The sequence below is a fragment of the Centruroides sculpturatus genome, unplaced genomic scaffold, assembly GCF_000671375.1.
Source record: "Centruroides sculpturatus isolate CEXI.00-Female unplaced genomic scaffold, Cexi_2.0 scaffold971, whole genome shotgun sequence".
Taxonomy (NCBI): Eukaryota; Metazoa; Arthropoda; class Arachnida; order Scorpiones; family Buthidae; genus Centruroides; species Centruroides sculpturatus.
The window spans coordinates 286,112-300,913 of record NW_019385102.1 but is presented as its reverse complement, the minus strand read 5'-3'; the positions used below and the strand labels follow the sequence as shown (position 1 = coordinate 300,913).

General features: G+C 33.9%; 1 protein-coding gene across 4 annotated transcripts in view; it reads left to right on the top strand.

Annotated features, from left to right (window-relative positions):
• The window catches only part of LOC111634713 (cilia- and flagella-associated protein 43-like), an 88,212-nt gene that overhangs the window by 21,529 nt on the left and 51,881 nt on the right, over positions 1-14,802 (top strand). For all 4 annotated transcript variants that reach the window (XM_023379548.1, XM_023379547.1, XM_023379546.1 and 1 more), the window contains exons 3-6: positions 4,647-4,740; positions 4,846-5,037; positions 7,285-7,573; positions 12,700-12,831. In XM_023379548.1, coding sequence (XP_023235316.1) covers positions 4,647-4,740; positions 4,846-5,037; positions 7,285-7,573; positions 12,700-12,831 — 707 coding nt within the window. The remainder of the gene's footprint in view (positions 1-4,646; positions 4,741-4,845; positions 5,038-7,284; positions 7,574-12,699; positions 12,832-14,802) is intronic.

Here is a 14,802-nt window from a genome sequence, read left to right as displayed (position 1 = left end):
ACCTCACCTGCCATCTGGGTCAGCGATTTTGAAAAGGTGGCAACACTAGCTTTAACAGAAAAAAATTCTTTGGAACGGAGTAGTGTTGCCACCTTTTGAAAATTGCTGACCCGGACGGTACATCAGGTTTGTTCGAACAGAAGTTCCTGACGCATGCACAATGTCATTTTACAATGAGCAGAATAACGTGCATGCCAGTTCTAAACCTGTTACAGTTAGGGATTAGGACTTGCGTAGGAGTAATGTAAGTAACCTAAATTAAGAAAGAACGAGTACTGATAACTTAGCTCTATTTCAGATGTGTACGATCATACAAGAAAAAAAAATGTCAACAAGGTTGCACACCACACGTTGGCATAAACAGACTAACATGGCAGAATTGCAGATGAGTTTCAGTGAGTGTGGGTTTTTTCGCTGTTAAAATAGTGTAAATTTGTAAAAATATTTGAAAGAACTTTGTTTCATTGTAATTTCACAATTTCTACAAAATTCCCAGACAAAATTAATAGTTCACCCGGACAGTGAGTCAATTCCTGGACTGTCCGGGTGAAAACGGACAGGTGGTAACACTAGAACAGAGTGATTTTCTTTGTTAAATCGTACTGTAAGCTTGTTGAACATGGATCCCCATAATCAAGAACATTCTTCACGAACTGGATACCACCAGCTGCCCCTCGCTCGTGCTCCGTTGGGTCAGGGGTCATAGCGGTGTAAAAGGTAATGTTCAAGCGGACCTGTTGGCTAAAAAAGCTATTACGAACCTCAACAACTGTGCCTACAATAGGATCCCGCAGTGCTGGGTCTCTAGGCAGCTGCACTCCTACATAATCGACCAGTGGGAATACAAATGGATGAGTAGTACTACCGGGAGGACCGTGTTCCAGTTCATCCCCTCCGTCAAGAAAAGGCTACACTACCACCATCTTGTCCCCACCTACGAACTTACCCAGCTCATTACGGGCCATGGTAATATGGGAAGCTACCTTGTTCGTTTCCTAAATAAAGGGAACGGCCTGTGCTCCTGTTCATCCATGACATGGGAAGATAGTAATCACATTCTCTATGACTGTCCTAACTATGATAGGGAGAGAAGAACTCTCATTGCCGCAGCTTGTGAAGAAACCATCCCTTGGCCTTGTAAGCCGGACAATCTCATCAGTAATAAAAATCTTTATAGTGCCCTCAATAAGTATGTGAAAGAAATTAAAGTCTTTTCGTGAGCTTGGGCCAACCTCTGTGCTCTCGGCCCTCTTGCACTCTATGGTATCTTATATCCTTCCCTCCTCTGAGAAGGTTTTCTTTGTTTCCTGCCCTTCCTGCCACTGTGTATTGGTACTGTATCGGCAATGCCTTCATCTTCGCGCTACCCAATGTAATCGCGTCTCCCAACGCGGGTTTGGGCCAATTTCTGTTCCCTCGGCCCCATCGGTTCCTGTTTGTACTGGGTTGTTGGTGCCTAACCTGCGCGGCTGTTCTCCTACCCGCTCAACCCCCTTAAGGGCTTTTGTACCTTTCTAGCCAGTCCGCATGGCACTGGAATTAGGAGCCTCACGCGAATTTATGTATTTGTTTTTGTAATCTTGTCGGGATATCAATGTAACCTGTGTTCATTGTGTTCTTTATTGTATATATTTTGTGTTCAATAAACGGCCCCGATGCCGGACATCATGGGATCCCATTCTTCTTTCCCTTCATCCCCTTTATCCCCACCCCACCCTTCTAACCCCACCCCTCTCTTCACACTATTACCCTCTCCTCCTCCGGCTATGCCAAATGGTTCGGCCATCTCTGTCTTCAACCTGTTCAACCTGTTGAACATGGAAACAGAAGAGGATTTTGGATACAAAGAACTTAGTTTAACCTGGATAAAGTGGAAAATTAAAATTTCACTTATAGATATAAGTGAAATCACCTCCAAGTATAACAGCCATTGCAGAACTTAAACTGTATTTTGAAAATAGGTTTGAACGTTGTCAGAGAAACAAAGGTTATGTGACATGGAAACATATGGACACACAGTCTTTATTAATATCAGTTTTTGTTGCAATTAACCAGGGACAGAATTGAATACTTTCAAAAATCAAAAAATTGACTTGTTTGCTATAGTGTTAGCTCTGCTGCTTCTTGCCTGTGTTGGTGAGCTTTTTTCTGAGGTGTACTTTTGTGTTTCTTGGGCTCTATTGAGTGTTTTTTCCTGCTGTTTTTTGTCATTTTAGTTAGTACTTGTGTTACTACCTACATTTTGAGTCAGTTTTTTGTTCTCAATAGGCTAGATTTTTCATTTTCACATGTTTCTCATTTGTTTGGCTTAGCAGTTAGGCTTACCAGTTTCTGTTTTGGCTTTGCCAGACAGAAACAGTTAGGTTTGTTTTTATTTAATCAATTTAAATTTACTTTTTTTTCAACTTCCACTTGATCACCTTCTTGTTTTTGGCTGGCTTTTGTAAATTTCCAATTTTTAGTGTGTTTTTTAGTTAGTTAGTCTTGTCTTTTAGTGTAGGTCTAAGTTAGATAGTTCTCTTTTTGTAGTTAGTTAGGTCTTTAGGTGTTTAGCTTCCCCTATTATTTTGGTTTTTCTCAGTTAACTAATTTTCGAGTTTTTTTGGTTTTTCTGAGTTGTTCTTTAGCTTTTTTTGTTGTAAGTTCATAGTTAGGCCTTAATAGGCCAGTTTTAACTGCCTAGCCATTTTCATATCTTTTTCAGTGTTAGTTAGTATTTTGGCATTTTTGTGGTTTCTGTTTTTTGTAGTTAGTTTTTCCTTTGTAATTCGTTCTCTTAGCAGGTGCTTTGTTCCCCCTGTTAGTTTCGTCTTTCTAGGTTTCCAAGCTTTTTTGGGTTTTTCAGTTATACTGCTTTGCAGTATTTCAGTTTTCAGCTCTTCTGTTCTTTTCCTGGGTTTAAGTTACATATTATTAGTTTTAAGGTAGTTAAGTAGTTTTAGAATCTTTCTAGATGGTGTATCCATGTAGTTCTGAAAACACTGAGGCCAGGAGCCCATGCTTGGAAGTCTTGTCGGTTCGTAAAAAGCTTAAGGAGCTTTTGGACATTATTTTGGGAAACTGTCCAGAAGAATGCAGCTCTGCTGTTCGGAAAGAGAACAGAACAAAAATTTGTGAAGCTACAAATGATCTTTTCTTGCTAGCAGATGAGACTATCTGAGCGTCGGTTCATTCGTTTATTTTCACACTCTCTGTCCAGCTGTTAATAGTATTAAGATTTGTGATTGTATTCAGTTTTATTAGTATTAAGTAGATATAAGTTTCCTACTAACAGCCATTTGGCACTAACTTCTACACTTAGCTATTTGTGGCGGCACTCAATTATTGGTGTTCGCTACACTCGGGTCTACTTTTAGAACTTTTGGGAGACTATGGTCTTGCAGCATAAAAACTGCACACCAACATCAAACATAGAGGGTACTGTAGCCATACGTATGCCATTCAGAGGGATCCTACCTTTCTCTACTGTCTATCTCCTCTCCCTCCTTCTTTCCCCTTTCTCCCTTACCCTCTTTTCTCTGGCTAAACACTTCAAGTACAGCCAATGTCTTTCTTGTATGTATGTATAGTGTCAGCTCATAAGAATTGCATTTGAGAATTCTTGTATTTAAATAGATAGCATAAGTTCTTCAGAACAGAGTTTTTGCAATCAAATAGTTCTCAATTGCATTTGAGTACTTCCATCTCTAGTTAGAATCACTTTGGATTAAATCTAGTAATAAAAATTTTTTTCTAATTAAAAGTGATACATGAATGGTATAGTTTAAAGATTAAAATAGAAATGAAATACTAAGACCTGTTCAAAGTAGAAACCTGCCAAAACAGAAAAAATAATTTAATACTATGCAATTCCAGTTGCACATGTTTTAGAGTATTATGTTAATAAAAATGATTTAAAAGTCTTTAGGTCATTAAAAAACATATTATTTTATTACTTTTGTTTTTCGTTATTATTTAAACACATAGTACCAAGGATGAACTGATGATTGAAATAGACTTAGGAAATTACTTAAAAACAAATGACAAACCCATTTTTTCAAAATGATTAGAACAAATTTTTTTATTGTATTTTTCTCACTAATTTTGTCTAAAAATTAAAATAGATGAGCAATTACCTGTACTTATTGTGACATTGTCACAGTACTGGGCTGCAATTTTTTGTTATAGTGCATTTAAGTTTAGTAGTGTCTTGCCACTGTACATCACACTTTTCCTGCTAACAATGAAGTCATGCCAGTCATGTATCTAACTCCATTCAGGAGAAAATTTTTTAATTGAAATAATGAGACTTCTGGCCCAAAGCAGAAGTTTGTATATAGTTAATTGGGGCCTCGTGCCCCTTAGCTTTCCGTATCTGGTCTTGATTTTCATCTACCTAACACCGTTCTCAAGATTAATGAAGGAAGGATAGACAGATGGACAGACAGATGGCAATGGGAATTTAGAAATCTACAATTTTTTCAAATTACAGCCCAAGAAAAAAACTGCATTTGAACTCTATTTTCATTTTATAATTATTTATTTATTTATTTTCACAAAGTACTGATCCACAAAGGATTGAAATGAAAGAAAACTGATCCACAAACACAAAAGCTTTGAGAACTGCTGTAGATGATTTAATTATTATACAATATTATATATTTTAGATGGAGCTACACTTGAATATTTATATTTGGAATTTGTTTTTGATGAAAAATTAATATCTCTTGGAGGCATACCCGATTTTAAACTTACAATATGGTAATATTTTATATATTTAAGAATTTTTATTATAAAATAAGAAAATATTTAGCTGTTAAATTTATATTAAATTATGTAACAAAATATAATTTTGTTTGTATTTAGGAAATGGACTACCCAAGAAGTTTTATGCACTATGGAAAATTATTTACCATCTTATGTTTTATCTAAAACTCCACCTTTAGTTCAAATTTCAATGAATCCTTTAACATATAAGAAAATTTGTATGACTTATCCAGAAAAACTAATATTTTTTGAAGTTGAACAGTTTGCTAATGATTTTGTGATGAATAAATGGTAAGTTATAATCATTTTATTAATAATGATTTTAATGTGATAAAGTAAAATACAAGTAAAATTTGGAATTTTTTAAAATACAATATTTTTATTAAGTGATGATTTAAAATGTTACTTAAATTTCAGTCCATTAGCATTGAATACTTTATCTGACAAAAAAATAAATTCACTGAACAGATTTTATTGAAGTCCATTACTAATCCATTTTATTGAAGTTGAATTGAAGATTACTGTAACTGAAGGGTCGGCACCTCTTTGGCGCCTTGTCAGGACTGACACCACTGTGTCCTGCTTGACATGGAAGCTGCGACGACTGTTTGGTTAGAAAAATAGGTCATGCAAGCGGTTGCGTAAATGAGCAATCGTATTCGGGATGGAGACCACGAGTTAGTAAGCAGGAGGGGACTCAAGCAGAGACTAGATTAACTAAACAATCGTTTATTTATAAAGGAAAAGGAATTAGATGATGTTTACATCGTACTATATCAAAATAACGGACCTATATACAGTAGGAGGTCGCGAGAGAGAGAATTTACATGAGTATTGCATCGCGATAAATACCTGTATTTGAAGGATTTGGTTGTCGTGTTCCAACTGTGAAAGTTCATCTTCGGTAGGGTTGCCGTGCAGACAGTTCGAAATTAGACAACTTGGAGATTTGGCAATATCCGTTAGTGGGATAGGTGATATTTGTTGCTGGAGGAATCTTTGTATTGAGAATGGGCAAGGTATCCGTTAAGGTAATATAGGAGGTCCTGAACTGGCTAACAGATTAGAGGCTCTGATGACGACTATCCTTTGGGATTGGCCAGCGACTTCTTATCTTGGGAAGAACTAAATGCTGACTGACTCTTCAGCGTTAATTATGCTATAAGTATGATATTGCCCAGCTAAGTGGTCAGCAGGTTACAGGAATGCGTTGTTTTTGCTGTTGAGAAAGTGTAAGTGGAGATTCTCTCAGGTAGTAGATGACAACAATTATTGAACAAGTATGATGACTTCGACAATCGATTTTTGTTAGAATTTGGACTATCATATTACTAACAAAAAATTATAGACTACTTTAATGTTTATTAAGGATTAACTAGTCACTTTTGTTACTCAGCTGAACTAATCAATGCATCTTTAACAATGGTTGAAGTTTAAAGAACACTAATGTTTTCAACTTAATTAAGGGTTCATCTTCATGCATTCATTATTCTGTTCTAAAAACGGTTCTATAAAACCTGATGATGATCTATGAGAGTAGGCTGAAAACATTTGTTAAAAAAATTCTCTCAGCAAATGCACAGGTATTGTAGTAAGTTTATAATTTATCTCTGCTGAGTACTTCTGGACTGTACTAATGTTAAGTATTTGATTATTTGAGTTAACATTACTTATGCAAAATTTTGAGCTTTTATTAGATATATATTAATCATATATTTAAGAATATATTTTAAGAATAAATGACTGTATTTTATAGTATTTAAAATCATATAATTATAGATTAGTTTAAATAATGATTGTAAATATCTAATAATATAAAAAAATTTTCATGGGTATTGATATCAGATCATTAAGTATTAAAAATTTTGTCTACGATAATTCAGTTACCTGTAAAATTAAATTAATTTCAGTTGTGAAAATCATTAATTTGTTATAATGAGAAAAAATAATGTAAAAATGAATACAAATACTAAATATGAAATCAAATACAGTCTTCTATTAACTAGATAGTCCTTATAGTTTGAAATTAGTCAAGATTATATACAGTGTTTTAAGGAAATATATTGGAGCCAAATGATTTTGTAGAATCTTGTGCTTATTCAAGAAGTTAACTGTTAATTTCAATTTAGCATAAGTTTGCTTTTATTACAAACTTATCATGCATGAACTTTTCAGAAAAGACTAATGGTAAAAATTAGACTTTATTCTGTAATCAAAAAAGTTTATTTTTTTACCATTTGCCTGGAAAGTTCTTGTATGATAAGTTAATAATAAAAGCAAATGTATACTAAACAAAGATTGCAAATATGATAAAACAAAAAAACTGTAGAAACAACCATTAATTGTTATTTAGCTGAATACATGAAATAAAATCAATATATTCTGAATTAATATATTTTTCACAAAATATTTTATTAAGATTTATTGTTTTAACATGAAATTTTCTTGAAGAATACACTAAAAAACTAGTAAACGAGTTCTATAAAAATTTTGCTATTTATTAATAACAATCAATAAATATTAGTATTTCTTTTGCAGTTCATGTATGTTACCTGTTGAAAATGAAACTGAAGTGATTTCTTACTCATCTAATGGGGAATTTCCAAAACTGGATTTGTTTTTACAAATTGATAATTTAGATTCAAAAAATATGCTTATTAAATCTCTGGTTCAAGTGCCACTTTCTGCTAGTACAGGAATGTCAGATGATAGTCTTCAAGATTTTTTAAATCATACTTATGGAAAATATCAAGTTATTCCAACTTGTCATTGCTGGCTTAATGATGGGAGTGTTCTAGTTAGTTGTAAAGATGGTAGCATTTTACAGGTGAGTTTGATATATTATGATAAATTTGATAAATTATGATAAATGACAATTTTAAATATATATTTAATTTAAATTTAAAATTTACGTACTGGAAATTATTGAATTTAATTCTTAGAAATGTAATAATAGAAAATTTTATTTCATTTACATACAGTATGACAAATAAAATATTTATAAAAAGATATTTATTTATAAATATCTTTTTATATCATATTTAGCTTATATAACCTATATATAATCTATAAATACTCTTTGCAGTTAAATTTTCAATTCAGTGTGGAAGTGAATGTGTGCTAATTTTTATACAATCCTGTTCAGGTTTTTTAATATGTTTGATAAATAATATATGTGAGACTTTTCTTTGCCTTTTGAAAAACTTTAATTGCGGTAAGAAAGATTTGGATAACAGGAACGTTTTAAGGAATACAAATTAGATAAAAAAATATTGTGATTATTATAAAAAACAAATGTAGGACTTCTTTTTCGTCTTTCGCGCATTTTTTTCTCAACTGTCGTCTTCTCTCGCGAAGTCGCGTCTCATCCCGCTCTCATCGTCTCACCGGCAGATGGCATTTCACTCTTCACATATATTGATATAACATAATAAAAAACCTAAACAGGATTGTATAAAAATTAGCAATTAGCTTTTGTAAAAATAATGTATAGTATGTAAGATGTCCAAAAATATTTTACTTAATTTCTCATCATGTTGCACACACTGATTCAACAATTTTCAATTATAAATTTTCAAATTCTCTAGCTTTTATTTTTTTTTGTTCACTGTATGTAATATAAACTAGACTATTTTATTCTTAATTAGTTTTTGTTTTTTTCTTTTTCTTCTCTTAGGCTACCCTTCTAATGCTTTAACAATTTTAACGATTTTTCAGGAACTAGTTTCTCTTTAATGATATGTCTAGCAAATTTGATAGTTATAATTATTATTTATTCTTTCATCTTTTTTTTCTTCTTTATTTTGAGTATATTATATTCATTATGAAAGATTTGATTCTTTGTTTGTAGTTCTCCGCTACTTAATCTCATATATTTGTTCTGATTGTTTATGTATTTGTATATAGTTACATCTATGTTTGGGGTTTTTTGTTTATTCCTTTTTTTTTCTGTAGGGTTTATTCCCTTTCTGTTGTATTGGGTCTTTTTTTATTTTGTTATACATGGCCCTTCTTTTGTTCTATATCACCTTCTTTTTGGGTTGGTGGAAGAAGCCACAAGATATGCTGGATGGTAAATCACGTGTAGAATACTGACATCCAACCTTGGGAGATATAAATAGCAGTATGGTGTGTGAAGTGGTACCTTTTTCCTTTTGGTTTTGGCCTCATCTGTGAAACATTTGGAAGACAGGTGTTAATGAGTGGTACAAGAGTCCATCCAGGATGGAGAATCAAGACCAGATTCACGAGACTATCTTGCGAAAGAAACATAATCTGTTCCCATTGACTTGATGAACTCTTAATTTTAAAAAAGAACTATAATAGAAAGGAAAAGAATCAATGTGAGGATCGCCCAGATATATTATTCTTCATGTGGGATGATTAATGGAGCATGTCTCTGTTCCAAAATAAAGGAACATGCTGTGAGTAGCCCGGGTTTATGTTGATCCCTCTTTTGTTAATTTTTTAGTCTTACCTTGTCACATGTGATTGTAAGGTGATCCCGTGGATCGTGTATTAATGGAATTTTGGTGGAAGGAGAGTGAAGGTGATTTCCTTGTAATGCAAGTTTCATGGCTTATGAGGATTAATACCCTATGTATTTCCTGCTTGTTAATTATTTCATTATTATTAAAGAGGTTTGTTTGATGTAAGCTGATGTGTTGTTCTTTTATCTAAACCTGTAGACACAGGTCTAACTAGGGTTCCAAAAGTTTATATACTCGTAATTCATGTGTTGCAGTTATGCACTTGTTTTTGCAGATGATTATTGGGCTGCAATTTTCAAAAATTGTACTATAAATTTCCACTGTAATTCATCTGATGTCTGCTTGTCCTTCCTTAATCTTGAGAATCGAATTAAATAGATGAAAGTTTAGACCCAAAATAGAAAGCTTAAGGACAAAAGGCTTAGTTAACTGTATATAAACTTCTGGTTTGGACTGGAAGTCATGTTATTTCAATTCAAATATTTGGAGTTAGATGACCAGCATGACTATTGTTAACAGGAAAAGTGTCATGTATAGGGGTAAAACACTATTAAAACTGAGAACATTATGATGAAAAATTACAGCCCAGCATTGTGACGATATCACAATAAATAATTGCTGATTGTTTTTAGCTTCAGTTTTAACTTCATGTCTTCTCATTATATTCTTGTAAACTTCTCTTTTGATTTTAAGATAGTCAGATAGTCAGCTGGGATATAATTATTGTAAAAAAAGATATTGGACATTGATGAATTGTGTGACTACTGAATCGCATGCTTCATTCCTAATAATCTGATATGATGTGACACAGGACAATGCATTAAAAACACACACATTCTACCTGAAACTAAGGCAGGTGCTACTTAGTATGTACAGATGAGATTAGTTGACTTCTGGAAATATTTGGTGATGAGATGTCTGTGGTAAAAGAATAAACAAAATTGGACAATTTTTGCTTATTTTCACCACAATCAAAGCATTTTACTAATTAAAAAAGGAGTAAAGATTACCGTCATACAAACAATAAAGAGGAGAGAAAATTTCTCTTAAGAATTCTGTTTTTTTAAATTAAATGATTAAAAAGTGGAGAATGTTTTATTCAATTTAATTGACTCAATGAAACTAGATTTTGACATGTTTCTTTATTGTACAGAAGTATGTTTCCATAAAATTATGGCGTAATTTTTTTACATGACATTTTGCAATGAATTTTTGAACAAATCAAAATCTATTACTTTTAACAGAAAACATGCTCCTTTCCTCAACAAATTGAATAGGAATTCAAACACACTACATTTACATTTGAATCCAAGAATATAAAATGCACTTATTAAATTTCTAAATTAGCATATCTTTAACTTTATAAATGAAAAAAACTTCAATAAAGAAAAACACATGAAATTACTTGCAATAGCTGCAAAGCCTCATCTGTCATAATGATATGCATATCACAAATGGGAATAAAACTAAGTGTTGCCAAGGTAGTGTGAAAGTGTTAAATATATCACTTATGCATTCACAGATGGAGACTAGGATACTTTACAAGTGAGTATAAATCATACACAACTACTTTGATCCGTTTCAAAAACACACTGAACCAAAAAGTGGCGGGCTTGATAGAGATGCCACCCCATGGCCGTTTATTTATTAGTAAAATAAAAATACAAACAAAGGACATATAACATAAATCATTGCCACACATATAGGTAATGACAGGAGAGAAATTTAACAGAAAGAAACAAACTTTTAACTGTTTCCTTCTTTATTTTCCAGCAAAAGTTTCCAAGATTAATGTAACACTTGTTTAAAAAACAAGTGTTATATTAATCTTGGAAACTTCTGGTTTGCAATAAAAACAAATGCTTGTTGAATTAGTTTTGTTTTAAAAGTCATTGCATCGAAAGAGGAATTGGAATTCAAGCTTCTTGCAAATGGTGTCAAGAAACTTACCTTGAGGAATGTGTAACTCCAACTAATAGGCAAGCAAAACAGTTAGAAAACAAGTGAAACAGTTTGTCAACCCGAAACTTTCCACTCTAAGAAGTAAGAGAATCTCTTCTGCATATTCAAAAAGGATTACATAGTTCCTGTTAAAGAATAAGTGATCTGTAGGCAAAATCTTACCCTGCAATGTAATTAACTGCCATGTGCTTGTTTTATACCTGATGATCACTCACTGTTTTTATTAAGAAGAAAAATGTGATTGTCTTGTACATGTTGTTCAAAATATTTATTAGATTCCTTTCTTTTTAGTACACAGAAAGGATCAGACAATTCATATCTCAGGATGAATTTTGCAATCTTTAGTTTCATATTGTTCATTCAAACCTTATGGCCTGGCAAAGTCAGCCTTCCAATGATTGCATGTGTCAATCTGTAGGAGGATTTATATGATCCATTAGTGACTTATCTGTGCATTTAGCAAATATCCAAAAACACCTTTTTTAAGTCCTCTGTCCTTTTAGGCTCCTAAAGAACCATGGCCCTATTTCTTTACCTAAAGGCCTCCAAAAGAAATTAACCCTTTTCTTCACAAATATATGGATCTACTAATGCATCCTGGAAGAAAAGGCCAAAATTTGTTGAAAAAAATTAAACTCAATGATAAGATACTATTCATTTAACATATGTGCCACAAGCCAAAGAATTATGTACATCTGTTTGCATGTTGTCATAATTCATTGCATCATGTTGGTGTGATCAAGGATGACATAACTCTCAATGCCAGATATTACATTTTCGTTTTTGCTGTCTTTCTCCTTTGTTTAATATAGTTTGTTGTTTTCTATCTATACAGTCCAAAGTTATGTTAAAATTGTTACAAGTACCAAAGTGAAATAAAAATAATAATTATGACTTATGTTATAAAATTAGCATATATGTCAGGGGTGGCCAACCTGCAGCTCGCGAGCCACATGTGGCTCTTTGAAGGATTATTTGTGGCTCTCGATAAATGTATCGGAGTTCCCTTTTCATTTTTGTGTTATTATATTTTAAAAACATTATTATCGTTCCGTATGTGTTTCAAAATGTCTTTTAAATTACTAACAACAAATATGAAAGACTAAGTGCAACGTTGTAACAAATTTCATTTTCGTCCAAGTTAAGAATGATATGACTCATCGAAAACTGTGCAAACGAACATGAACAGTGGCGTAATCGTCCGTTATCGACCGACTCCAGACCAATTTTGAATTTGTAAACTGTCATTGCAATGGACATTGTGCTCTGGAGGAAACAATTTGTAACACTCTTGCTACGGATATAATTTGTGATCTGGAATTTTTTTGCATACCTTTTTAATACGTATTTAATTGCGGCTCGCGAAAAATTTCAAATTTTGAAAAATGGCTCGGACTATCAAGGAGCTTGGCCACCCCGGATATATGTCATATTAAATGAAATTATTTGAAAAATTTATCTATATAAATTTTATAACATGTCTAAATTTTTATGATGATAGGTGAACAGTGAAAATTATTCTGTAAAGAAAATATATTCTGTTATCTGGCCACATTTTCAAGAAGATCAAGATGATGTAGGACCAGTAATTAGTATGGCTCTTCATGCTGTTGGATTATATTTGGCAGGAAGAGTATGAGTTATGAGATTATTTAAAAGAAAGGATTACATTAGTCTTTTTTTTAAAAACTTGTTGGGCTGCAATTTGAAAAAACTATAAACCTATAAATTCCCATTGTTATCTGTCTGCTGCCTATCCATCCATCTTTCTTTAATCTTGAGAATGGAGTTAGATAGGTAACAATGAGACTAGATATTCTTCTAAATATCACTTTTGATAGCTGTTGTTATGTTCTGTAGTTCCTAAGGATCACCACGGTGATCCAGAACGTGATGTGAGTAAGAAAGTGAGGACTTTACAACGAATTGGGATAAAGAAACTTTATATATAACTAATACCATACAATAGACATGAATTAATTTCCCTTTTTAGCATCAGGCTCACGTAAACTCCGTTATTCCCGATATTACAATCTAGTCCAATATTCATGAGCCCCGTTATCAATCGCTCACGGAAGTCTTACAGATGAATTACACTGCAGATCCGCACCACAATAATTCACGTATCTAGTCGTCTCCCTTGTAAGTAGATGATATTCGAATGGAGTTGCGACCACGTGGCAACTAACAGAAATTCTCTCCTCGGATCGAAATAATGGGTTGTGAACAACAGGTTGACGGTGTTCAATTATCTGACCTAAATCAGACAATTCCCTAAAGTCCGCCGAGTCCGATGTAAACCGATTGCTTCACTTACTATTCACTCCGTTCTAACTTACTGCTTCTCTGTCCGTCACAGGCTCGGTTTCCGACTACCTTCATCCGTGTCCTTCCGCAGTCCAGCCTTCACACAGGAGCCAGTCCATAACCAAAAACCAACTCTCCGCTCTCGTCACTCGTCACCCCTTTTATTCCTTTCTCTAAGCTCCTCCTTTCGCCTCCACGTGGTCACCAAAGGGGCCAATCATAGCACTTACAAAATCCACCATAAGGTGGCGCGCGATACAAAATTTTCAAATTGAACAGACAAAGAACACGAGAACCCGAACAAAGGCGCGACAACGCATACATAAAAAATAAAAATAATAAAAATATAAAACAATACAAGTGCCTAGCACTACATACCTCCCCCACTAAATTCCAGAACCAAAATGCAATTTTCTAAAGTTAATCTTTCTATCTCTCAGATTGTAAGGTCGCGATTCTCTAGCAGTGGTCTTACAATTACCATCAGTCGCCTCACTGACCTCTCTGGTATGTCTCCTATAACGACACCTATAAATATCCCGCACGTCGATATTCTCGCCGTCCTCATCCGACTCCGGATCCGTTAATTGCTGTTTACGAGAACGACGCCTTCTGAGGGTGCGTACCCAACCATAGCAAGGCTTAAGCCTGTCAACGTGTACATTTTCGATGTCTTGCTTATCACACCCTTCTACCTTATAAGTCATGGGGTTTATTCTTTTTAAAATGCGAAAGGGACCCAGATAGTTCAGGGCGAACTTATTCCTCTTGACACCCTTCCGTCTTATCCATACCCTTTGTCCCTCATTGAAAGTTAATAACTTCTTCCCTTTATTACGGGAATCAACCTGTCCCTGTGCCAACTCCTTTGCAGCACGTAAATTAGTAGGTATGAATGATCTTCGTTCGTCCGTCGTCATTAGATTAGGCATATAATTGTACGGTATCCGGTACTGTCTAATGTTTATAGGCTTATTAGCATTAAGTTTAACGCGGTGCGTATAATTCGTCGCACCAGAGAGATCAGTGATGGTTTTCGCGACCGCGTCAGGGAATTCACTCGGGGTCTCACTCACTCTCTCCTTCACTTTACCTCGTAGATGGTCGAGTTTCCCTACCCCCTCAATTTTTCCAACACTCTCGTTGATATTTATGTTGACTTCGCTTCTACTCTCTGATTCCCTAGATCTTATTATGGGGGCCACCTGAGTCAGAATTCCTGGATACATCCTAATGATGTCAACTCCCAAAATCAGATCATAAACAGCACCCTCAGGAAACTTTACGCTGGGAATCT